The 26,557-nt window shown below is 41.0% G+C and overlaps 4 protein-coding genes and 1 non-coding gene across 6 annotated transcripts in view; 2 read left to right on the top strand and 3 right to left on the bottom strand.

Moving 5' to 3' along the window:
• The window catches only part of msra (methionine sulfoxide reductase A), a 30,404-nt gene extending 26,340 nt beyond the window's left edge, over positions 1-4,064 (top strand). For both annotated transcript variants that reach the window (XM_034527370.1, XM_034527371.1), the window contains exon 6: positions 3,565-4,064. In XM_034527370.1, the coding sequence (XP_034383261.1) occupies positions 3,565-3,735 (171 nt within the window). In that variant the 3' untranslated portion in view covers positions 3,736-4,064. The remainder of the gene's footprint in view (positions 1-3,564) is intronic.
• Positions 4,065-8,787: 4,723 nt separating this feature from the next.
• The window catches only part of si:ch211-140l13.3 (centromere protein J), a 30,225-nt gene continuing 12,455 nt past the window's right edge, over positions 8,788-26,557 (top strand). The window contains exons 1-4 of the mRNA XM_034528188.1: positions 8,788-8,882; positions 9,726-9,822; positions 17,528-17,595; positions 18,804-18,873. Coding sequence (XP_034384079.1) covers positions 17,533-17,595; positions 18,804-18,873 — 133 coding nt within the window. The 5' untranslated portion in view covers positions 8,788-8,882; positions 9,726-9,822; positions 17,528-17,532. The remainder of the gene's footprint in view (positions 8,883-9,725; positions 9,823-17,527; positions 17,596-18,803; positions 18,874-26,557) is intronic.
• LOC117727197 (12-(S)-hydroxy-5,8,10,14-eicosatetraenoic acid receptor-like) lies at positions 12,120-15,257 on the bottom strand. Its single transcript, XM_034527331.1, has 3 exons — positions 14,765-15,257; positions 13,186-13,591; positions 12,120-12,624 (listed from the first exon to the last, which is right to left on the bottom strand). The coding sequence occupies exons 1-3, from the start codon at positions 14,917-14,919 to the stop codon at positions 12,145-12,147; spliced, it is 1,041 nt and encodes a 346-aa protein (XP_034383222.1). The 5' UTR covers positions 14,920-15,257; the 3' UTR covers positions 12,120-12,144.
• On the bottom strand, positions 19,792-25,116 carry gpr31 (G protein-coupled receptor 31). The gene is made up of 3 exons (XM_034527332.1): positions 24,946-25,116; positions 24,214-24,762; positions 19,792-22,679 (listed from the first exon to the last, which is right to left on the bottom strand). The coding sequence occupies exons 2-3, from the start codon at positions 24,760-24,762 to the stop codon at positions 22,218-22,220; spliced, it is 1,011 nt and encodes a 336-aa protein (XP_034383223.1). The 5' UTR covers positions 24,946-25,116; the 3' UTR covers positions 19,792-22,217.
• trnal-aag lies at positions 21,498-21,579 on the bottom strand. Its single transcript has one exon. It is a non-coding gene; the product is annotated as a tRNA-Leu (tRNA).

Here is a 26,557-nt window from a genome sequence, read left to right as displayed (position 1 = left end):
TTTGGTTCTAAAAGGCTTTTTTTCCCTTCTCCATTGTTTATTCGCCCTCTATTTAAAAGGTTCTGTATGAATATATCTGCTTACTGTATGTAGATGTAATCACAGAGTGCAGCTGCAACAGAGATGAGAGCCCCGTTCTGACCAACTGCTGTGTCGTACCTCCACCCCACTCACTCAAATTAAATTGTGGTGTCGCAGGAAGTGATGAATCAAACAGCAGGGAGCAAACGCTGTCCATTAAAAGCTAAACCCGCCAACGTTAGATCTTTTGTCTCTTTGGTGTTTTCTGTTATAGCAGCATCGCAGACCCTCCGGGTTTGTTTGCTGACGTCCTCTTTATCAAACTCTGAGCGCTGACATCAATGAAGTTAAAAAGGTTTTCAAACAATTACCTCTCAGTGACTATTAAGGGCACCAATGTGTGAAATTACCCAGCACCGCTTTAAGTCTCATTGTCTCTCTGTACTAAAAATAAACAGAGAACTTTCCAGCATTTCCCCCCCGGGAGGTTTAATCCTCTCAAACAGGATTTGTGCCATTCAACTTTAAACCTATCTGCAAAAACGATGCCATCACACTTTTTACAGGCTTTTCCAACATTTACACCTGCTTTGCACTGAATGTATAAATTGGTATAAACTTTATCTTTTCTCAGATGTGATGAAAGATAAATGTGTGTAACGGTTGAAAACAGGAGCTGGCCTTTGACGTTTGCTCTGGAAGGATTTGTGAAATACTGAAAAGAGCACTGGATAAACACAACAATAAATTATATGATTACAGATTAAAAAAAGGTAAAATACCACAAACAAGAGTTAGACCAAATGTAACATGTGGCTCTCCTTAAGCCCAAAGCTTACTTTGACCTAAATGCTAATGTCACATGCTCACAAGGACAATGCTAACATGAGGCAGGCATTATTTTTTTTATGCCGGTCACAAACCAAGTTATGATTTTCACCTGACGGTGGCGCTAAAGGAGAAGTCAAAGGGATCGCCAGAGTGATTACAATTCATCCTGAGAGGAGCTCGAACGCCTGCACCACATTTCATGGCAGTCCATTTAACGTTTGTCTATGAATTTCACTCAAATGCACAAATGTCAGCCTCATGGTGTCACAGAGTCAGAGGATCATCAAAGTCAGTAGGATTCATCGGCTGGGAACCCTGAGTGTTTGTACCAAATTTCATGGCAATCAATCCAATATTTGTGGAGGTATCTCAGTCTGGACCAAAGTGGTGGACGGACAGATTAACCCTAAGAAGGGATTACTTCAGTCAAATATCAACATAAGGACGCCTCAGGAATTGGGTTGGGAATTAAAACGAGCTAAATGTGGGTACAATATGCAAGTTACTGCCTGATTTGCTGGCGCTTTACTCACCAGCCAAAATGAACAATGGTGATCTATTGAGTGGTTGGTACAAAAAAAAGTTAATTTCCATCCCCTGTCCACAATAAATAATCTAGTAAAGTCAGCGAGCGAAAACGGTTAAATACAAACCACAAGCTCACAAGGCAATCTAGAAAAGTCGTACTATTCGACAATCACAATGCAGCTGGAAGAAAAAGAGTAAAACAAGTAAACACTGTAAAGATAACTATCCATTAAATGTATATTAGGGCCACATTGAGAATAAAGTCATATTTCAGAAAATAATTCAGGATTTGAATAATCTGTCGTTGTAAACAGATGAGAACAGTCTTGTCAACAAGTACGAATAAGCGCCCCGAACACTCTGTTGTAGGGAAAAGATAGATAGATAGAAATGATGTCCGTTAATATTCCCATGGTTACTGCTGACAAAATGGTGGATGTAACAATATGTGCTGATAGGAAACGCGAAGAATTTGATAAAGTACAATCTTCAGTTTTTACGCTTGGCTGAGGTGGAAAAATCAATGTAACGATAAAAGCACAATGTGACATCAGACACGACACAATCTGATCTGATGTCAGCTGCCTCGCACTATTTTATTTTGCCAATTTTCTTGAAATGCTGTGAACATTTTGCGAGACATTTGCCTAATGACAGTAAAACCGACCGTAACTCTTGAAATTAGATCAAAATGTTATATATTTATTTTTTAGAGAATGCTTTTACAACATTTATTTCAAACGAGAAACTTGTCAAGGCTTCTCCAGCCCAGATGAGGAGCTCCCTTCAGGTCTAGACCAGCTCCCTACGGCCTACTAGACCTCTGGTTCTCTGGTGAACACGGTACTGGGCTCAGAGCGGGTCAGAAGATTGGCGGTTCGAGCCCCGGCTCTTCCAGTCCATATTACTTGGGCAAAACAGTCAACCCCAGTTAGACAGAGTCCTGGTGGGGCAGGAGGCACCTTGCATGGTAGCCCTTGCCATCAGTGTATGAATGGGTGAATGACATGCGGTTCTCATTTTTAACAGCTGGGAATCACCATAAAGCCATGCGGATCCCAGCGTTACGATCAAGAGAATGTTGCTTCAGTTGTGAATCTGTTTCTTACCATTTTTGTTGTCGTTGCAGAATGTAAACCATTTCTCTTAAGTAGTGAGTGGGAAACGGCTCCATAATCACAAGAAATGGAACATATAATTAGGCGGTGAATTATTGTGATTAAATAAAAGGCACAGCTATTAAATATTTAACCTGAATATTCAGCCGATTTAACCAAATCAAGATTGAAACAACCTTTTATATATTACGGATCCCAGATTGAGCCGCAAAAGTACTTAAAGTGCACGAAGCACGGTTCAGTTGTATTATTATTTAGGTTCGCCAGCAGGATAATTACCATAAACTGGGGCAGTTGCTTCAGAGGATTTGGGTCTCGCTAGCTGTCGCGTCAGGCGGAAGAACAGCAGCTTTGGAGATAAAACACACAACATGTAAATGTTGAGCCAAAATAAGCTCTCCCGCCACCCGTAGTATGATCACGCTCTGTTGTAAACATGCCTGCACACAAAAACAAAGCAACACCCCATCCGTCCGGAATTTAAGTTTCATGACTGTGCGTGTGTATGTTTGTGTGTGTGTGTGTCTTTTCATGCTTCTCTTTGTCTTTTGATATAGCCACATGCCATCTGGTGGAGTTATTGTATTACGAGGAAAAGAAGGTGTCATCCCCCTGAATGCGTGTGCGTGCATTGTCTGTTTATTTATTTGTTTGTCATGAACACATTTCCTCTTTTCTATTCCCAAGATGACAGTAAGTACTTTGCATTGTGAGGCCTTGATGAGAGAAATTGGAGGAGAAGTTGTTTCAATGCAGGCAAACAACAGGATTGTGGAAAGGAAAGGGGGTATAGGATACAAACATAAACAAGTGCATTAAAAAACCCACTTATAATCCGAAATGTAGGGACAGTTCATATAGAAACGCAACAACTTTTTAGGTTTTCATTGTGGAGATCGAATAGAACTTCATTTCCTATCATACCCTATTCTTGGTCACTTGTCCTTTCCATCTTACTGTCCGTCTGTCCTTCCAGTGCTTCTATAACCATGACTCCCATTTGTTTGACGCAGTTTACGTCCTTGTGAATCTACATATGTTGAGTCTTTGTTGCTGCTTCTTTCAGGTGCTAACCGAGGAAGGTTTTGGTGCGATCACAACAGAAATAGCCGAAGCCAGGCCTTTCTACTACGCCGAGGATTACCACCAGCAGTACCTGAGTAAGAACCCAGATGGATACTGCGGTCTGGGAGGGACAGGAGTCTCCTGTCCAATAGGAATCAAACCCAAGGCCTAAATAGCCATTGGCGTCTGCAAGGATGCAACGATGGAGATAATTGATGCATTTAGGAACATTAGTCTAATATTTGAACTGGTGAATGTGATAATGTCGGTATATCTCCCCCATGTCTCATGAACTGCAGCGTAGACGGCGTCTTCTTGGCTCTTTTGCCGTTCTTGGATGCACCAGTGCCTCAAAAATATTTGCGACTGACGTGCGTCGTAGGGCGTCACTTGAGTGAAGGCTTCACACAAAGTACGCTCCCTGACACATGCGGGGCAATCTCAAAATGTATGTAATCCAATAACATGTAGTGAAAGAAAACAGTCACACTGCAAGGAAATCCTCTTCAACCAAAAAACACAATTGCAACACTATTTAACAGTTAACCTATAACAGTTAATAAAGATATATATATATATATATATATATATATATATATATATATATATATATATATACACCGTTTGCTTCTTTGTAAGCGTGTAGAGGAATAAAACATATTAAAAGCTTTCAAAATCCGAAGTCTACGGTGTCTCTTTCTGTTTCCTGAGGGCTGTTTAAATCAAACCATACGAGAGTAATAGAGCAACGTGTACACTTTAAGCTTTATTATAATATATATATATATATATATATATATATATATATATATATATAGAGAGAGAGAGAGAGAGATATTTTTTCTTTCCCCCACTGAATTTACAGCAGACCGGGGAACGGCAGACTTGTTTAGAACTGTATGTATTTGCTCTTTGGTGGTTTTGATTTTGGAAGACCTGCAGTCCTTCCTCTGATCTTTGCCTGGAGGAGCGTTCCTGTCCTCGACTCATCTGTCGTCGCTGTTCATCTGCGTGCCTTTGTGTTTGGTACAGTGGGCTATATGTGTTCGGTTGGTGCAGCACACAAACACCAGCAGGAGGAGAGTGCGTTTGGTGCCAGGCCCCTCAAAAGCTTGGCATCACCGGCACAGAGTGGAGAGAAAAAAAAGGCAAGAGAAGGAAAGGATCGTCTCTTTAGAAAATGGCAGAGCGCCACCCTTGGATCCGGGCTCCTTTGGATCGCATCCACGATGCAGACTGCGGGACCTGACTGGCTTTTCCAAGCCAAATCTGACTGCTATTTTTGGAATGAAGCTGACGAAAGCTGAAATGCGAATATGCAACGTTCATTACATTTGTCCATTTGAGTAAAATGTCAAAAGAAAAATTGTCAAGGTGAGAAAAAAGCCTCAGCACTAAAACTACTCTTCAATAATGAAAAGACATCCTACACTAAATGATCAGTACCGCATGCATGAATTCTATGATAAATGTGAGCACTGTGTGGTGTACCCATCATATAATACGAGGATGACACCAGCTGGACTGGATCCCAGTTTTAATAAAAGGGTGATGTTGGCTCAATATACATCAGTGTGACCCCACACACACTTCGTTCTTTCCGGGTTTGTTGGTTGTGTTTGTGGTTATTAACGGAACGATAATAATTTCACCGAGCCCTGTGATCGGTTCAAGTTTAAACAATGTGGTTTAAAATAACTTCCTGGAAAACTTGCCAACTTTATTTTATGAAAGTGCGTCACATTTTCTTGGAACAAAACAATGAACCATTTATTTTTTTCAATTTATGATGTGTCACTTGTCAAAAGAATAACGCAATCCCCTTTGTTATTTTTTTTTCAGAATCAGTTTAGCACATATTTCTACCTGCAAGTATAGTACAATCTCTACCTTTTCTTGTAATAACCAAATATATACTAGTACTGAAAAGTACTGAAACTTTGCATCAATATCATGTACAATAGTTATTTCATTCATTGTCTCTTTACTTATATCTTGATCCGATAGCTCACATTCTTGACTCTTTAGATATTTGTATTTAGTTAAAGGGCATCTATTACCAGAAATAGGTCTTAACATTATGCTTACTTTATTGTGTATTCATCTGAAAATAAGAACCGTTGTGTTTTCATCACTTTAGATTGAACAGTTTTGTATCCACATCAGGAGGGGGTCCTCTTCAAAGAGCCAGCTGCCATGCTCCTACAGTAGCCTAGGAAGGACAAAGTTCAGTTGATTGCAATCTGTAACCTCCCCGCTACATGCTGCCAAAATCCCACACGTTCAATTTACACATTTGTGAGTACACTCGTGAGGTGTACCATTTTGTTTTCGAGGGGGTCTTCGTCAAAGTAGTGTGGTGTGTCCGTGCCACCACGCTGGTATTGTAGAAGGCTGCTCCCAGAATTCAACAAGGCCAAGTGAAAACAGAGATGTGCTGCATGTGCTGAAAAGACCAGAGGAATCTGGCTAATGTTGGTACATCTCTCGCCAGCTGGTGATTGTGACGTAAATCCAATAGGACACAAAGGGTGATCGAAATTTGTGACGGGTGAACATTTTTATATATCATAATTGTTATATATACTATTTGTTATAAACCCCGTACTACACATGCCGAGCACACAGCCAACATGACTGTCTGTATTTCATTTTTATACCGACTCAATCCCTTCCCTGCATCTGTGGATAGAACGCATGCTTATGCTGCCATCATGCGGTATGTTTAAGGTATGAGCACATGGCTTAAACCCACCGAGGTAACAAAAAACAACACAGGATTTGAGGCTTTTGCTTGAAAGGAAAAAGGATAGCAATCATACCCCCGCCCCCAAAAGAAATGTTTCGATTACATAAGAATGACAAACTACACACTTCTGACAGGCATTGGGTCCATGTCGCAACAACAAAAAAATCAATTAAACTACATTTTCATGATTTCTAGCCATACTTGTTGGCTGAATTATTCCTTGATGACAACGGGTCTGATCATGTTTGATATCTTATTGCTCATATGCTTACATTTTAAAACACACAAACAAGATAATTTCTTAGCACAGGCACGTGTAAAAACTCAACATGGGGCAGTGTTCCCTATCTAAACATGGGTACTTTATTACACCCCCTTTATTAGTGCAATAAAGCATAGGATAAAAAGGTGACAATATAGACATAGTTGTAACAAAATACAGGCATTAACATAATATATATCCATCAGAGTTTATGATTTGTATGTATAGTATGAAATAATAGACTGTAGTGTATACAGGGTAGTGTAAACGGTCTATAACACATTGAGCGTTTCTCACGCACGTTATTTTGAAGGGTCTTACCGGAAGTGGTGCTGATGCCCGGTAGCCGTAGCAACAGTAAACTTATCTCAACTCCGCTCGACCCAAGACGGAAGGTAACTAGCTAGTAGTTAACTCACTCACTCACTCATTAATGCTAACTAACTGCATGCTGGTTTCAACTAAATGTCACCTGTCACCGTTTCTTGAGATCTTAACTTACTCGAGCGAGGGGAGAGTATTCATTTCGTTATTCATTATAAACTATCAGTTGAAAAGTGTAGAGTTTATTCATTTTAAGCTTCTGTACACACAATGTGTAGATTTGTGAATGTAGTCTGGTGTTGGGGTAAACTTTCAGTGGAGGATAGAGTTTTTAATGCAACTTTAGGTAGCCATCATTTTTACATTTGAGGATGATAATTAACTTATATTCAAGTCACAAAGCATTTATTTCTTACACATTGTTAAACCTTCAATAAAGCCAATCCTCCAAAGACTGCTTTTCTATATATGAATTTATACCTAGTTAAATATTTAAGTATTAATGTTAATTCAGTGGCCTTATCATTAAAGAGCTTTTCAACTCTTTAACCTAGCTAGCTAGCTAGCTGATACGCATTTGTTTATGGGTTCAATGGCTAATACTTGGTTAGCATTAGCATGCTAATGTGCCTTGCTATTTGTCAGTTATTTCCACTAATAACGTATTTTGTTATTGTGCATTGTTTTATATTGTAATATTAAATAGGTGCAATATATCTTCTTTTTTACTACAGGTAGAAAAAAGGTGGCAGTTATGCTAATTTTTAAAGGACAGGAGGAAGAAATCGCGGTCGGACATTTTAATTTGTGGAAAACAGATTTAAGCTCTTGTAGTTCTGATGTAGTTGGTCGGTACCTCTTTGATGAAGTCTAGAAACGTCTTATAAACTGGTTACTGAAACTGCAGGACGTTTAAAAAGTTTTTAAGTCGTGTTTGTTTCCATCTTTTGAAAACATGTTTATGCTAGCTGTAAGCTGTGCCATTTCAAATATCACCACCAAGGCAAAGGTAAAGGTACCTCTGACTAAAATCTAATTCACAAAAGTTTTTAGAGGCTGAACTATTGGAGTTTTAAATAGTTCTTTTGAACACTCCAACTAGCATTTGTTGCTTATCTTCTGTTCATACTTAAGCTGTAAAGTTGTGTTTACCAATACACCAACATTAACCAGCATATTATCAACACATTAATTACTATTTTGTGAGCGTTTCAACAATACAGTTGGCACTTTTTAAAAACCTGCTGTTAAGGTAATGTTACTGATAGCAGCTTAACTAGTGATCTCAATATTGCTGTAAAATTTCAGCTTTTCAGGAAGACTAAAGAAAAGAACCCTGCATGGGAAATATCAAGTGAGTTGAAGAAAAGGCTAGCAAGGAGAAGAGACCGTAGTTCTCTAACCTCTAGCTTAATTTTAAGTATACACGCAGGCAGATTGGCTTAGACATGTCAGATGCATTGACTTGCATATATTTACAGATACATTTGTTCCACATTTGAGTGTCCAATGCAAATAAATACAATTTAAGTGCAGGGTAAAGTAATTTTTCTCCGTAATATATATATATATACTTTTTTTTTTTTTTACTTAATTCTCACTGTAACATAAAAAAGAAAATCCACATATTTGTGTTATATACCTTGCAGCTGCCGAAATTCAGATGAAGAGAAGCTCAGTAAAAAGCAAGCCAAGTGAGTATCGCTGAATGATGTCTGCTGAAATACCCATGGAGAGAACGTACCAGCGGACACGCATAGACTCAAATCGGTCAGTTCAGACTCCTGCACCTGTCTCACCTGCTCCTGGAATCAGTGGTGAGGAGTACCAAGGGGACGGCCTGGTCCCGCTGGCCCTTCAGGATGAACACATGCTGGACAAGAGTCCCCCTGACCTCTCCTCTCTGCTGAGCCCTAACGATGCTTCCCCCAGTGGACAATACCAGCCTACTGCCTTTCAGAATGTAAATCGGACTGCGCAACAAGTAAGTGTCACTTTGCAGTATTACACAAAAGCTCATAGATTTAAAGTAAAGGTCACAAAATACTTCCACATTGTAAACAGCTATTGATAAAAAAAACAGCAACTTTTCTATGTTATATATTTACAGTACATAAATAGTATTAAACGCTGGGTTGTGGTGTCAGTTTCTTCAGAATCGAAATAATTTGCAGGAGAAATATTTCTGAACTTTGTCTTCAGTGAACTTGAACACAACACAGCCAGAGCACACGTCGTTACGGACGCCTATGAGTTTAAGTTTGAAATTCAGAGCACAGCTATTGCCTTTGCACGGCGCTCAACAATGCAACGGCTGAGCCGCCACCTCTCAGCTAACAGTGCTGAGGACGGTGGTGAACCAGAGGTTGGGCACTGCTTCGCTGCGATGTCGTGAGTGAGCTATAGCGGGGCACGCTCTAACATGTACTTAAAGGCATGCACGGCTGCCAGGCTACGTAATCAAAGCAAAGAGAAGCTTAATTACAACACATGCAGAGGGAAAATGCCGTCATTCTTTGCTCAGGTAGACATTACTCCTGACTCCGATATCTTTACGTTGCAAATAGTTGTTTGGTGAGAAGAGAATCTCGGGGGTGGAAACCTTAAGTCAATGATGAGACAGAGAACTTTATCTAGAAATAAAGAAAATGATTTATTCTATACAAGACTCTTCCATGTTAGGCATGACCACTTTTAGTTTTCAGTTGTTCGTCTTGCCACTAGATAGCAGTGGAACGTCAGATTATTGTTCCCCCCGTGAAGGAACACTGTAACATGTTGCATTGTCTTCTGTTGGGTCCGGTTCTTAATGTTTGTCTGTTAACAGGCTCCACAGCGTCCACATGAGCTGGTTCAGCGGCAAATTGAGCAGATCCACAAGGTCCTACAGGAGCACAGTCGACTGCTGACCCTCCTGGTAACAGGTCAGTGTTGAACAGCACACTCCTGTTTAAAAAATAAAATATGTATATATATATATATGTGTGTATATTTTGATTATTTGTGTTTTTTGAACTCTTAAAAGCACCTTTCCGTTGGAAATGGAAACCTCTGGGATTCCTTGCGCATGTTGTTTTTACCTCTGCGGCATCTGTAACTCTGAGGCAGGATGACTGACGCAATATCCCCATTACAGCTCTTTATTATATTGAGGTAGCTGGCAAATCATTTTTTTTCTTCTCTTATACACTGTTCTCTCCATGTTCCGCGTCGTAGGGAATTTTATTAAGGATCTCACGGAAAGACAGAGATTCCTCCTCTCCTCCACCTCGTGACCAGCCACAAGCTCGTTACCTTTCCTCGAAGTCACAGCCCAGAGCGGTTGCTGTTCCGGAGTAATAGCACCGGCGTCGTTCTCCCCCCCAGGGAGGCTCGCCACCCACGAGTGTTGTGGCGCATGTAGGCTCTTCTTCAAATTGCTGGGGACGCCATTTATACCCAGGCCCAATTTGCAATTTTGCAATGTGTTGTTCTTTTAACGAATAGCTTATTTGAAGAGGTAATGAAACAACTGATTACTTGAATTACTACGTATATGTGTTTAGGAGAACGCAAGATACCTATAATGAAGGGAGACAAGCTTTATTACAATTACGGCCTGATGTGCATTCTCTCTCTCTTCTTGCCTCGAGTTCCTTATGTTTCCAACTCAACGCATGTCACTCATCTTAATGAGCTAAACAAGTCTGAGGCTAAGTCACTAAGCCATGACAGGCTTTTAACAAAAAGCAAACTTCTTAGCAGCCAATCTTCAAAGAAGGTGGCAACGATAACACGTTCCGTGGTTTTATTTACTTTTGTGTTCATACAATGCGTCTACACAAGTACCTTGAGTCAGGAATTGGATGGATGACAATACTTGCTTTTGAGTGGGTGAGTTCATACACATACACAATTCGGAACAGACTGTGTATTCACCCCCCTTCCTGCAAAAGGGAGGTGGATGTGTTGCTTTTTGTCCTTGTTTGGGATCATGTTCCACCATCAGGAAAAGAACACAGTGGTTTTCACAGTAAATGCTTTGCATGTTGGTGCATTGCTCGGAGTGTATTTGTATATCATGGGTCTCCATCTTGTGGTAAATGTTTTCTTTTTTTACTTAGATCTGCATTTTGTTTATTTACAGCAGTAGTATACAAACATCTTCAGTTGCTCAATCTCATACAAATATATACCTTTTGATGATCAACATCACAAAATGATATACAGTGCGAATGATGATAAAAGATAAAATCTGCCTTTTAGGTCTCTGCAGTCCACTCAGGTTTGACATTTTAGTAGTGGACACAATTTACAACCTCCTTTAACAAGAAAAAGGGATGTAGACAACTCGTTTAACCAGGATACATAAATATTTAAACAACAGTTGCAGATGAGAAGTGACAATTCAGAAACACATGAATTGCGAAAGATAACGACATGTTTATCTTCATCTTTGAGTAATGTTAGAAAAGGTGGCGGAGTTCACTATATGCTGCACTGAGGGGTAAACCCCCGACGAGGACGGTACAGCTGGTTTCAGATACTGATGATGAACTTGGAGATATCCAGCTTCCTTAGTACTTTGTAGTTAGTGCAAGGACCATAGTATGCAGTGAAATGCACTCTTACCACCCGGTTTAAAACGAGTTCTAATCAATTAAAATGCTTCAATAAGTAATTAAAAATATAAAAATATATTTATAACAGTTGTACCATTTCAAACATGCATCTGAAAAACATTCTTCACATCTTACTAATTGTCTTATAAACGATTTAGCGGTATTGACTTTAACATTAGACCAAGCGGCAGCCGCACAACGTGAAGCCTTACGAATGGACCACGAAGCAGTGGGAGCAGTCAGTCGAGCATCACTACGGATTTCATGTTGGAGAAAAGTGCAGAAAGAGACAATTAGCTCTCAAATTGTTCAAAAGACAGCTTCTGTTTCTCCAATGGAAGGATATTGAGGGTTACAGTGGAAATGCATCAGCAGAGTGCGTGAGACTGGCTCCAGGCAAACGTCTGACAAATGTCCGCACATGAACACGTGCAGACATTTTAGATTTTTGGATGTCGGGCGGCATCCGCTTCCGCTGTGTTTTCAGCAATTGTGTCAACGGCATTACTCAGTATTGCTCTAGCTGTTAATAATCTGCCAGGCTAGCTTGTGTGGAGCGACCAGTGGTTATGCTATTAGTGCAGCTGATGTTGATCAAACAACTTGGAGATAGCGTTCACAACAGGTTAAGAGAACGGGTCGGGATCATTTAGCTAATATCGGCAAAGCAATTTCTCTCATTCCAGGAGTTGTAGTTATGGTATTGGTTGCTGTCGTTGTCGTTCCCAAGCCAAAGTCAGTATTTAGAAGTCTGTTCCTGAGAAAGGTAGGACAGAAGGTGGATATGTAGGCATCTTTAAACCCTGAGTTACAGAAGCAGTACACCAGAGGGTCCAGCAGGCAGTCGATGTAAGACAGAACCATGAGGCTGTCGTAGACCTGAACCACCATGTACTCTGCGGGCTCCCATTCCTTTTTAAGCCGGACGCTCAGCAGCACCGCTCTGGCCACGGTGCTGGGCAGGAAGCAGACGGAGAAGACGACGATGACGGACATGACCACGAACACCGCTCTCCTCAGTTTGGTCTTCTCCCCCACCGTCTTCCTCTGCAGCCGGTTGACGATGCGCACTGTGCAGTAGACGAGGATGACGAAGGGGACGATGATCTGGCTGAAGTAGACGATCTTAAAAAAAACAAAGCAACAACAACAAATGGATGAAAGGTGACCGTGAGTGTGACACGTTCATGTCTCTGCAGGCAGAGTTCAGTATCCACACCCCTCACTCAGAGATTGTTTTGCCGGTCGCTGAGGTTTCTGACTCATTTCTAAATCAAACTCCTCAGAAGTCTCACTCATCTAAAGCTCTTGTCCTCAGTTGCCTTGTTTAGTCTGAGAAACAGCCTAAAACACAACAATATATAGGTTTCCATCAAAGAAAGCTATGAGTATGAGATTACAAGTCTTTTAAAAAAAAAAATCAATTATTCGACTCACGCCAGAAAAATGTAAGATGCTGTCATGCCTAGACGGGTTTGTTTGCATTGCTTGTGGGAACTAGGGCAATTAGATCAGCTGTTAAAGCTAGATAACTGTGATGACGGAAGTCTGTGTTTGATGCTATGAGGTTGTGTAAATAACTGCAGTTCTTATTACTGTTAGCTTTGGTAGGGTTAGGCAATTGTAATTATTAAAGCCTTTTTGGTATCCGCATTCATTTTAAAACGATATAACTCAAAAGCCCACCTCTCTGAATGTGTCCGTCACGTTGTGCAAACGGGTATTGATTTTGCGGCCGTAACTGTTGCAGCACTCGAAGGTCTCGACCATCGTGGGGATGGTGAGGGGCAGCAAGAGGAACCAGATGATGATGGACACCAGAGGGGATTTCTTCAGCACTTTGACGAAATTCCTCCTCCCGAGATGCACCACGTTGAAGTAGCGGTCGAGTGAGAGGGTGATGAGGAAGGCGATGCTGGCGCCGCGATTTAGAAACAACATGAAGAACATCGTCTTGCACAGCTTATCGTTGGTGCTGCGCCTCTGGCCATAGTGGTAGTGGTAGGCCTTGAAAGGGAGACAGGCCACCAGCAAGAAGTCAGCAACCACGATGTTGAACAGGAAGATGCTTTTGTTCTTCCAGAACTTGAACCTGAGGGGGACGTCGTCAACAAAAAGCAGTTAGTCGCTTCCCTGCTACAAGGTTTTCTCTGCATCAAGAATCAACATCACAAAGCAAGAAGCCCGTGACGCCGATTCTGTCTTCACGTGAACTTCTACAGAATCTCTGGACTCGTCAAACTGCTTAATGCTCACGATGGGACGACTTCGAGAGGATCCGCAATGGTCAAAAGATTTCTATGGACATATTTCATAGCCGCTGCTTTTCTTTTCGTTAATGTGTATTTCAGTGGTGTTAATATACAATAGTGCCAAAGACAACAGTGACTCTTTGCACACAGTTTTATCTGTTGGAAGACCTTTCAGTACTGTGAGAGATAATCTATTTCCACGGTACAGTTTGTTCCCCATTCAACATTTTTATCGGTTTATCTCAGGATTAGCACCCCCAGCTCGTCTCAATTAAAGGGCAAGGTGACAGGCATACGTTTTGGTTCTGGAGTGATGTTACTTTTGTTACGATTTATATATATTTTAAATTTATGACAGCAATTTACAATGATGTGCACAAATCCTGCACAAGTTAAAGGACCCAATTCAGTATAAAGCAGCAACATTTTTAAAGATCACTTCTGCGTTTTTTTTATTGCATTAATAGGAATGAGAATCCAAACAGGATGTGAGCCGCTAGAGCGAGCCTGCATTTATGATCATTTCTTGCCGTAAACATGTCATACAGTGGTATTAAACATGCATCAGATCATTAATTGAATCAAGACAAAACTTTTATTTGTTATTCATAAATCTACCTCATAAATAAAATTAAAAAAAGTTGGGTACATTTTTACTTGCCCTGAAACATATTGTTTTATTTGTTAATTGTCATGTTGTATCCGCCCTGCTCGCAAATCTGCAGCAAACTGCGCCATACACAGATGGAGTTTCGTCCACATCCCCTCTTACACCACCCAACTGAACCCTTGTTTCCAGGGAAATTGCCTGATTGGGCAGGTATCCCAAGTACTAATAGCAGTAGGTCAGTCACCTGGACTCAATGACTCTTGTGTTTTAAATCACTCAGAGAGGCTACATGCTGGGAAATTCCCACCAGCGGATGAATCGCACAGACATTAGTCATCAAGTTTGCAGTGCTTTCTTAAAAACATTGAAAAGGCTATGAGAGCGAGATTGAGTTCCCTCATACCTGAAGACGAAAATGTAGAGGACCGACAGGTTGAGAGGCAGACCCAGCACGAACTCTCCAATAATCACCCAGCAGAGGGTTTCGTATGTGACTCGATTGGGGGCTTCGCAGTGGTCAATTGTTCGATTCGTAGACATTTTTTGTTGGAGGGACATAACCCTAATTGAAGCAGCACCACTTCTACAGCAGTAGAAGAAATTGAAGTCAAAGCGCTATAAACAATGGGAAGAATAAAGGGGTTAAAGTTGTTTCCAGGCAGGTTAAAAATCCAGAGTTTTTCCCGAGGTGTCCTCTGACCCAGAAGCTTCTCCCCATGGGCACCGATGTTTCACTGTGATCCGTCAAATTCGACAGCCCCCCTCCGAGAACCACACGGGGGTTCTGTAGCTCGAACACAAGCCGCTCAACATGCTGAGGAAAACGTGCACCGTAAACGCAGCATGAGCTGAAGAATGCATGTAGAGAGGAGAAAACACCCCGTCCGTGTGAGTCTGTAAGCCCTTTATATGCAAGAGGCTGACACTGAGAGGAAGAATCTTTCTTTTTCTTTTTTTTGTCAGTTGGAGGAGTGGTTTGAAGATATAATGCTTAACTTAGTCAGAAGTGTGCCGTTGAAAATAGCGTCCCACCTTAAAAAACAGTGTAGGAGCATTTGGATTAGGCAAATAAGAAATAGTGACACGATTTTTACAGTTTCTATATTACGCACTAAGTGGTGACTGGAAACCCGTCCGTTGAAGGGTTTAGCAGCAGCATCGGGGGTTTGGTGGGTTGGACGCTTGTGAAATTCCTTAAGTGGCTGTCGATGCTCAACCATCATGCCTGCACATGTCTCTCTTTATCCTTGGGTACGGTGACAATACATTCTCCAGGGACAAGATCATATGTTGTAGACGCAGATCTGTTCGATCACACCCTGAATTCAGTGGGAGAGTTACTCGCCATATGGTCATAAATGATTGTAGAATGACTGTTTTTCCACAATTTGTAAACAAGGGCGAAGGGATGTCTCAGCCCAAAAAGCCTTTTACACCTTTTGTCAAGCAAACCTTATTTATATAGCTCGATATCACACCTTTGCCTCATTGACGCTCTGCACCGCATTTGACACATTTCTGTCCTTAGCAACCCTCACTTTCAGAAACCTGAAAAACATCCATCCATTTTTTTTTTTTCATGTGTACGGAATAGACCCACATAATAAAATCACAGTGCAGACTATACAAATGACAAATGTATGAAGAAAATGGATCCGGGACGATGTCAAGAAGCTCCTAGTGTTTGGATCTCGTCACAGCTGTTTTCACTGATCTTGTTGCATTAAAGTCGATTATTTGACTCCCCTGCCTCTCTGCCGCTACTTTCACTGACAAACAACAAAACAAGGACCTAAAAAGCTACATACTATAATGATTTAAAAACGTTGCCATGAGCTGCTGTAAATCCCCCTTCCTACTTCCTACTAACCATTGTCATACTCGGTCCCAGACGTGATGTAACTTTACATACAGTAATGTTGCACAACTTCTGCAACAGAACACATGTCCAAACACAGTAGGTGCATTTAGACATTTGTTCCATTGCACCCCTGACCACAACAGTTCATCCTTTAATAGCCATTGCTACATTGCGTTTCTTCCACAGAAATGTTGTTTACCGTTCCTCTTTAAAATGAGGATTCCAGTCGACATGATTGTGAAACCCCTTGAAATGATCAACTCAAATTTGCCAAATATAACGCAAGATAGACGCCTATGCATGGTACTTAAAGTGTGACGACAGTAAAAGGAAGTACAAACGCATGCAAAGTGTAGATAAGGAAGCTAACCTGTTTTGCATCTCATTTGTCTATTTACTCTGCTTTCACACCGGAGTCTGACATTGCTGGGGTCAAGGCCATTCTTCCTCCTGAGCGGCTCCACAGGCCGTAGGAGCGTGCACTGCCCCGATCCTCAGTTTGGCCGTGTGGTTCGACCAAATTTGGAAAATTGGACGCTTCGACGGCGCCAGTATCGTCTTGAAGCAGCATGATGGAGAAGTTCACCCCGTGCATTGAGTCATAGATCTCTACGCTTCAAACTTGCAGCATAAAGACAATTCAATATATATGTATGCTGCGCCAGGTCAAAAAATAAGTTAAGTTTACATTCCAGTGCATGTAAATACGGTGCTTTGTAGGATGAAATCTGCTTGACGTATTGGTCACAATAATACACTCTACCTTGTGCAAATTGCGTGATTGTGTAAGACTGATTATTCCACGTTGACAGGAGAGCCATGCAGACTCGTGCATCATCGTTACGTAGATGCATAACGTGCACACAGAGCTATCAGTGCCTCATATCAGTTAGGGGAAAAAAGCTTTCTGCACAAACTTATCTCATTTTCATTTATATCTCTGTAATTTCCTGCACAAGTTTTATTTATTTTTTCATGCATAGTAATCTCAGTAGTAGGTCTCAATAGTAATCCACTGATGGGTTTTGTTAAAACACGGGACATCTTGTTTATTCCCAAGTACCAGCACCAGTAATGATGTAAACAGTATACAGACACTCAGTTGTTTACTTTTTCCGGATTAGAGAGCAAGGTGCTCTATAAGTATCAGCATAAATACCAAGAAGCATTTTCTTGTCCAGTGGTTAGCACCCAGCTCGCATTTCCTCCCACACAAACAAACACACACGCTATGTGATATTTCATTTCTTCTTCCACATTCTAAACTGCTTCTCTGTTTATCTCCTGCCGCCGTCTTTCTTAAAGATCTGATGTCTCCTGCCTTCGTGCCGTTGCAGTGGGTCGGCTTGCACCCTGTACTGATGTCTCAGACAGTAGGTACTTTAAAGTCAAAGTCAAAGTCAGCTTTATTTGTCATTTCTTCGATGTGCAAACATACAAAGATCTGAAATTGTGTTTCTCCCCTTGTCCAACATAAAGTGATACAAGTGATAATAATAATAATAATAATGATAATAAAGTGCAAAACAGATAACAACAAAGAACATGTAGACAACATATAAGTTAAGATACTATAAAAACTATGAGACTTTACATGTGTATTTTAGCAGCAATCGGACATGGAGTTTTAGCAGCATAATTTAGACACATGTGTCTCAAAGGGGAGTGGGAGAGTGGGGGGAGAGTTCAGCTTCCTGACAGCCTGGTGGATGAAGCTGTTTGACAGTCTGGTGGTGCGAGCCCGGAGGCTCCGGTATCTCCTCCCAGAGGGCAGGAGGCTGAAGAGACCGTGTGAGGGGTGGCAGGAGTCGCTCACAATCATGGTCACTTTGCGGGTGAGGCGGGTGTTATATATGTCCTGCAGGGAGGGGGGGGGGGTGAGGCACCGATGATGCGTTCAGCTGCGTTTTAAAGCCGCGAAAGTGCTTTCTTTTGAGTATTTAATCAGCACTCATTTGGATAGATAACTTCAATGTCACTCAACTTTTCTACATTTGACTGAAAATCGGTTGGAAAGTTAGATCCGAACCACCAGATTCAAGCCACATGCGGAATGAGCTTTGAGTCATTTTTGAGTGAATGTGCAGTTGTATTGACAAGGCAGCAAAAACATACCGGGAGGTGATTATATGTAAGTGCTGGGCGGCTGCCAACTTTAACAAAGTTTTCACAAAGTAGTGAAACTTGAACCAGATGATCCTCTGAGAGTTCTTTCACAAAATACGTGTGTTTTCCTCCAGAACAAGCCAAGATTATTTTCCGTTTCAACACCAGGCCTGGAGATATTATGGGAAACACTTTACAAACATGGATGATGTTATGCTTGCCGAATCAGATAACATGCATTTTTCTCTGTATTTGTCATCGGATCTAGTTTTGAAAATGCATCATGGTTTATACTGCAAGATACTCTCATACTGGATCCATTTATATGTAGAAAACATTTTGAGATGGGAATTATGTTGGAAAAACCTGGCATTTATAATTTTAGAAAGAGTTATTCTATGACACCCGTCTGAAATGTCTTATCATGTCTTCTTTTTCCACTAACAAAAACTTTCCTCTTTGTGTGGCCCCACAGCTCCCAGTTTTGCCAGTGTCACCTCCTCCGTGGTCTGAGGATGGCCCAGTCTCCACATGCCCCAGCCAGGGTAAGAACCAGCTACTGCCTGCTGAGATCCTTATCAACACACGTCTCTAGTCACACAGACCAAACAAGAGATCTTATTTTCATATGAACGCGCACAGTCCTGTTATGTGTAGGATTTGAAAAGTTCTGACTTTGGCGACTTGAAAAAGACTCACAATACAATTAACTAAATGTGAAATTTGGACATATGCTTCGTGACATTTGCATTTAAGTTGTTCAAAAACAACCACAACCACTCTGACACGTGGTTAATCACCTGCTGCTGTTTAAAATAAATAAAGAATCAGAACTCAAATTTGATGTTGCCCATGAAGTAGCGACGGTTAGTCTCTGTTATCATTCTGTCTGTCGATGTATGATTTATGGGCTGTTATTCACGGAGAGTAAGCTTCAAACGAAAAGTCTATAAAATCATATGAATTAAGGCTCAAAACACCTCTTTAGAATGTTACTACATGCTTTACCTTTATGTGAGATAGACTGTAATGATGCTGTAAGTATCACGATTAAAATGATTTAGTTTTTCTTTCTTTCTATCTCTCTCTCTCTCTCTGTATATATGAGTATATGTACAGAATTGTACATATACTCTTTATTCTTTCTGTCTCTCTCTGTATATGTGTGTGTGTGTATATATACACACACACGCACCCACATAATTCAACATTAAGCTCTTTGATAGCCTTTAGACCTACAAATGAGATATGTGTAACTCTAAGACTGAAGTCAGACACTTATTTATGAGACTGTTAGCTTTTCAGAAACAATAGAGCCGATAATCAGAACCGCACCCACTCTTTATACCAGCACAGAAGTTTTTATGATTGCTTAAATGCATATTGACTCATATCTGGACTTCATGGGAATGTTTGTGTGAAGGCGGAGATATGCTGAAAAACAAAAGATAAGTCTGCAGAAATGTTCTAAAAAAAAATATTTATACATTCACATATTACAGGAGTAGTATAAAACACATAAAAGACAAGTCAAGTATTTACACAATACCACCTATAAAATGAGTCTGAGAATGTGATCCCTGCTCTGTTACCAAAAGGACAAACAATCCTTCTGACGTCACTTTAATGACTGATGGTTAGGGTTATGCTATTTATATTAGTAGAATAAAGAATTACTTAGAATCAGTGCGGGGCAAAGATGAACTAAATGAATCGATTACTCGCATGATTTTTCTGTGATTAGTGTTTGACCCATCAAAACCGTAATCTCAATTGGACTGAATGAACATGGATGCTTTAAATGAACTCCAGCATGCATTTCTCACTTGTGAATAAAATGCTTCAGTTTTGCAATGAGTGACAGTAGATGAGAGACATTGGAGCCCACGAATAAAGGAAGGAACAACTGAGTCGCAGACGAACAAGCGATGCTTACTTTGAGCGTACAGCTCCGCTCAGGTCAAAACTACACAACTGAATGACAAAGTAAAAACTTTAAACCGTGTGCTCCTCTCTTTGCTCTGTCAACATTTGTCGGGTTTTCGTCCATTTAGACACACAGATGTGACATTTTCCAGGGAGGGATGGATTGTGTGTGTAGGCAATTCTTCGCTTGTTTGTGACCCTCAGCTCAGTACGCATCGGTCTTGTTACCTTGGGCCAAGGAAGAACCCATTACCTGAGTGCCCCTCTAGTTTTTAATCAGGTGACCACATTCATAAAGGCATTTTAATCTACTTTAAAGTTGTAGAGCTGAGGATCTTCCTAGGACTAGCCGCCTCTTTTTTCCCCGAAACCAAATGGGGGTTTTCCCCAGTCGTGTTCCAACTTGTTGAACATTAATCAGATTTTGTGATAAATTCAAGTTTACAAGGACATTGCTTAACGTTCCACTGCACACAGGTTCTCACACCATTTCAAACAACGCTGTGACAAATGGAAAACAACGACTTTTATGATACGCAGTGATGCATCTTCAGCACACAGAGGAGTCTTGCATGAGTCTATTTATAGCCAAGATAGTTACCAACAGACATCGCCTCACTATTGATGAGATCATCAGGGTGAGTTAGTCCATTCAGATGACTTGTACGTGCGCAATATAATTGATGTGAATAAGTCTGAGTAAAGTGTTTTTTAGTCTGGTTCAACGCATGATTCAGGATTTATATTGTGGGGGAAATTTCCATTTTTGAGGCGTCTCTTTTGCAGTCTTTTGATGACAAGAGAATGTTTAAAATATGTTTAGCAACAGTTATACAAATCCATAATAACCCAACATTAACAATCAACTTCCTGTATGGGCCTTCAGGGTTAAGTCTTACGTATTGGGGGACTCAATATGTGTCTATTTTGGAGTCAGTTTAATGTATACATTTGATACCCTTCCCCTCTTTAGTTCCCTTAGTTTGGAAATCCGATTAAACACAAATACTGGATTAATGTAGAAGCTTAGATAAAGATTGCGTAAAATGGATTTGATTCCTGTTCTTTTTTTCCCCGCCTCAGGGGCAGTTGAAAGGAATTTTTCATGGTCATAACTACTAGCTGTCCAAGACAAAAAGAAAAAACAGATGTGTGTATTTTGGCACGTAAGTTTACAAAGCCTGACACTTTTTTGGGAGCGCAGGCAACTCTGAGACTTTACCAGAGAGCTTAGTTTTAGAAATGGCAGTGGTGGGATTTGAACCCACACCTCCCGAGAGACTGGAGCCTTAATCCAGCGCCGTTGACCACTCGGCCACACTACCTGAAAATGCAACATATGCATCAGCTTCTTGGGCCGAATATGTGTTGCCCTCTGCAGCACCATTAAAACAAATATATATTTAAAAAAATCACAAAATAAAATCCACCATCATGAAGACATTCTACACAATCAGGAGACGACTTGACCTGTTGACTCACTACTACACATTGTCAAAGAACCAGATCTTCCTATTTACATATGTACCTATATATACAACTAAAATGTACAATCTCAAAGCTCTCTGATTTGTTATCTTTAGTGCACCTCTGGGGGTAAGCGGTAGTTGTAGGTGTTCTTTTGGATCTCACTTCCCAGACATCCAAACAGTGTCTGCAATTCCAGAGGAATGTCAGTTTGATATCCTGCACATTCAACCTCTTTTCTTTTTTGTCAGTGGGCCATAGGCTCAGTTACTTTGTTTTACATCATTTGGCCATTGATGGTGACTTAACAGACATTTATTTAAATGACAATCATCGAGATTATTACTTTAAGGAACCTAAAAAACAACTGCACGCCTTCATTGCGAGTCCCCTTTCATAAAATAGAAACGTGTTTGGGGTGCACTGTCAGTCTCAGGTAGTATGTTTTTGGATCACACAGGTGTCCCCACAGGGCAACAGCCTCCGGTTTCCCATTTCAAATGACGTTATTACGCGAAGGTTGCGTTGTGTTTCCCGTTGAGCTGTCCAACGGCACTCCGTTGCCTTTCACTAAGAACGGGAAATAACTGGAGAGGTAAATACTTTTAAACTTGGTGCTGCAGAAGCAGTAGATCAGCGGGTCCAGCAGACAGTCCACGTAGGAGAGGACCATGAGGCCATCGAAGGCCACGGCAGCTTTATCCTGCCAGTCTTCGGGCCACGGTTTGACCCGGGCGATCAGCAGAACCATTCTGGCCACGGTGCAGGGGAGGAAGCAGAAGGAGAAGACCACCATGACGGAGGTCACCAGGAAAACCGCCCTCCTCAGCTTGGTCGTGTCCCCGACAGTCTTTTTCCTGAGCCGGTTGACGATGTGCACCGTGCAGTAGACCAGGATGACGAAGGGGATGATGATCTGGGAAAAGAAGACCACTTCCCGCATACTGTCCACCACGTCCTTAAAAAGCAGAAAAAAAGACAACAAATAGATGAGCAGATCTTGAAATTAGCAACCCGTTGTCATGAATCGAGAATCTATTTGGAACCAGGAGTCGTTTTGACACAGGAAAGAATTTTTAATTGTTAGTGATCCTCAAATTCTTAATCTATAAATTACCTAGTAACTGTCACAGTGGGGGAAAACGTACAATATTTGCCTCTAAAAGGTCATGGGGTAAAACTAGAGTAAAATGGAAATGCACTTAGAAATTGTACTTAACTACATGTATTAAGTAAATCTACTTAGTTTTCACCACAGACAAAGTGTATTCAAAAACAGATAACACTATGTATGCTTTACTACCAGAGAGATTACCAGTGTAAATAATCCAAACAATGAAGATTTAAACCCAACCTATGTTTATTGAGAGGCCACGGTATAAACACAGCGTCTAATGTACAAAAAAACCCAGACAAGCTTCAAACTAATACACTGTTTACACCTTGTCGGGCATGGAATCTCATATAAAGGGGAATTCATAGTGAATAAATAGCATCTCTTTTTCTTTTGACAATATTAATATTTTGGTTTTCCTGTCATTTTACACACTCCAGTCCCAACTTTAGAACAGCTGTGTGGTGTGTCAGAGCAACAATGTCTCTGGAAACGCTCTCGATCTAAGTGGAGCCTTCGTGCGAGATAACACATCCTTCATTGCTGATTAGGCCTCTCGGCACCTCAGTCACATGAATTAGATTAGACTATCTGTCACTGGTGGAATATGAATACATAAATACATTTACTCAAGTACTGTACTTAGGTATTTCCATTTTAGGCATATTTGTACTTCTACTACATTGTAATACCTTTAGTTAGCAGTTACTTTGCAGATTTAAATTATTAACGCAACATATACATTTATATACAACGTATTAGTATAGGTTAAGCTACACAGCACAATATTATTTAAGAAAAAGCCTTTTACAGACTGCAACATTAAAGTTATCCTTACACTTGAATGCACCAGTGATTATAATCTAGTAATATAATATTTATTATTCTGAAATGGGTCATTCGGCTTTGACATAGTTTTACTTTTGTTACTTTAAGTATAATTTTGATGTGAATACTTAACTCGTAGTTATATTTTTGAAGGCAGCACTTTAACAGGTTTTTACTTTTACTCAAGTAAAATATCTGAATACCGCTCTGTGTTACTTTAGGTCGAGTTGCTGTTTCTGCATAATTCTGCATAATTCTGGAGTTTGTGTGGACACTGTGTGTTTGCGCAAAATACAGTGACGTATCTGTTAATGTGATGACATGAACATGTGCTCACTCAGCGCTGAGAGGCCACATGGTCCCAACTGACAGCACGCAAGGGAGAGAAATGCATGACGCAAGATGTTCTCAGTGAAACCAAAAGGAGTCATGCTTTGGAACTTGTTCTCCTTTCATGCTCTACACTGGATTTTTGGTGCCGGTGCTGGTAAACTCGCCCACGGCAAACGGAAAGTTACACATATTACACATTGAGTGTGGAAAACATTACCTTAACCAGAGTGTCTTCTTTAGTGCCATTGGGCAGTTGGCTGTGGCTGTTGCAGCATTCAAAGGTCTTGAGCATGGTGGGGATGGTGAGAGGCAGCAGGAGCAGCCAGATGAGGATCGAGATATGCGGAGACTTCTTGAGAGCTCTCAGGAGATTCTTGCGACCGGGGTGCACCACGTTGAAATACCGGTCGATGGAGGTCACCGTCAGGAAGGCGATGCTGGCGCCGCGGTTCAAAAACAACATGAAGAGCATAGCTTTGCAAATCGCGTCTTTGTCGCTTCGCCTCTCTCCATCTATGTAGTTGTATGCCTTTATGGGCAAACAGAAGATCAGGAGAATGTCGGCCAGCACCAGGTTGAACAGGAAGATGTTGTTGGTGTTGGATTTCCAGAACTTCAGCTTGAATATGAAGAGGTGGAGGACAGATGCGTTCAGAGGCAGCGCCAGGATGAAGATCACAATCATGACGGCTGCGTAGAACTTGTACAGTGCCTTGTTCGTGGCTTCGCAGTCCTCGATATCTTGGTAACCAGTGTTGTTTGCCATCTGAGCAGTGAAATAGGCGAATGATTAGATATGAAATACAAGCTGGAACAAGCAATGTTTTTTCCCCTTAAACTGACAAGTAAATCACCTCACTCATTAAGTCTGAAGGCAAACACACAGTAACACGCACACACGTACACACACAAAAAGAAGAAGAAAAACCCGCCAAACAAGTTTCTTCACCGTCTTTTAATCCTCTTTGAGGTTTTAGATCCTTCTTTCAGTCCTCGTGTGGGCTTCTGGTTTTCAAAGTCTTTCAGGCCTGTCTGCCCTGTTTTGTGAGTGCCAGTATCAGGTCTGGAAGTGTTTCTCCTACTGTGCAGAGCAAATGCTTGACAACTTCTTTGCCTTAAGTTTGCCTGGTGGTTCAGCCCTGTGCTCGTAGCTCCGCCCTTTCTTTAGCCTGAGGAGGTGAGTCACCAGCTGCTTTTCCACTGCGGGAGACCAGTGGAGCGAACAAGGGACGAATACCAGCCTGTTAAGATTTAACTTAAATAAATAAATAAACCAAACTCTGTTTTTCTTAATAGGTTGAACATTGAGCGAAGCACAAGCTTGGTGAGATTTGTCTCAACCCTAACCCTAATAAAACCAGAGCAAAGTCTGCATGCCACTGTCAAGCCCCGACAAGCCCCCTCGAGCCGATATGACTTGAGACAGACGGACAATCACTGCTGTGATCATTTCATCTTATTGCGAAGCATACTGCTTTTTCTTTTCCTGGCACAAACTGAGAATTTACCATTTTGCTACTCTAAGAGTTCAGTAAATCCCAGAAGCTACTGAATTGACTTACTGTTTCTCCTTAATGACAGCTTTTCAGCGCTGTTTTAAGCTGCACATCTCCTCAGCAGATGCCAAAAAGGCTTTACAAAAGGGGGATATTTGGAGAAAGATTCCCCTTAGAGTACGCAGATGTGGATCCCTGGGAATTGGTGATTGATGTAAGTATAGGCACGACGAGATGGACATAGCGCAAATCAATGTCTTCTACTATGTAAGGAAAAGGTTGCGTGGAATTTTGCGTCCTAAGGGAGGTGGATGTCTTTAAGGGAGGAGGAGTAGGGGGGTTAACCCTGGGCCCCACGCTCAACTCTGCATGCCTCGAACTTCGCATGCTTCCAACTCCGTCTCTCCTTCAGCTGCAAGTCCAGACAGCTCGTGAGATTCAAACAGGTTTTACAGACGTGACCTCTCTCCAAAATTATGATTTACACAAGACGAGACATATGGATCGTCAAAGTCATCAGCAGTTTAAGGATCTATAAAATACATCAGAGTCACATTTCTCTGATGCCGTTGAATGGTTTCACTGCTTCAGAGGATTTATGCAACAGCAGGCTTTGATCTGGTAGTTAAGGTTCATACTGAGCGACTAGAACGCCTGATGCAATCTATCTCGTCTCGGGTTGCACCAACAGGGATTCATTTTTTTATACCTGAATAAATCTCAGCTTAACTTTGAATCATGTTGCAGCGAACTTGAAAAGTAGGTCCAAAAAAAGAAAGATTATATCCAGACGTCAGTTTAGTTTTGGCTCTAAACTGAGATTAAATAAGATTCTGCCGCACCAAAACTTTGAACTCTAATTTGAAATGTGATCCAGATATTAACCTTAAACCTACTTTCATTGATAGGGAGGCAATTTCACTTAATCTTAACACCATATCCCTCATTTTCTATCGATAGCCATTCATTAGTTACCTCTCTTATCATGGGAAGTTAAGAATGGATATTATAATAAATGTACTGTAATATTTTCTTCTATGTAGATCAACGTGTCAACAGAGTGCA

The sequence above is a fragment of the Cyclopterus lumpus genome, chromosome 24 (assembly GCF_009769545.1).
Source record: "Cyclopterus lumpus isolate fCycLum1 chromosome 24, fCycLum1.pri, whole genome shotgun sequence".
Lineage (NCBI taxonomy): Eukaryota > Metazoa > Chordata > Actinopteri > Perciformes > Cyclopteridae > Cyclopterus > Cyclopterus lumpus.
This window is presented reverse-complemented; position numbering and strand designations above follow the sequence as displayed.

Excerpts from the sequence above, each read along its gene's own strand:
- LOC117727197 (XM_034527331.1), bottom strand. The coding sequence starts at position 14,919 with ATGTCCCTCCAACAAAAAATGTCTACGAATCGAACAATTGACCACTGC. Across the intron at positions 13,592-14,764 it reads CTCTACATTTTCGTCTTCAG|GTTCAAGTTCTGGAAGAACA; the intron begins GTATGAGGGAAC and ends CGTCCCCCTCAG. Across the intron at positions 12,625-13,185 it reads TGACGGACACATTCAGAGAG|ATCGTCTACTTCAGCCAGAT; the intron begins GTGGGCTTTTGA and ends GTTTTTTTTAAG.
- gpr31 (XM_034527332.1), bottom strand. The coding sequence starts at position 24,762 with ATGGCAAACAACACTGGTTACCAAGATATCGAGGACTGCGAAGCCACG. Across the intron at positions 22,680-24,213 it reads AAGAAGACACTCTGGTTAAG|GACGTGGTGGACAGTATGCG; the intron begins GTAATGTTTTCC and ends CTGCTTTTTAAG.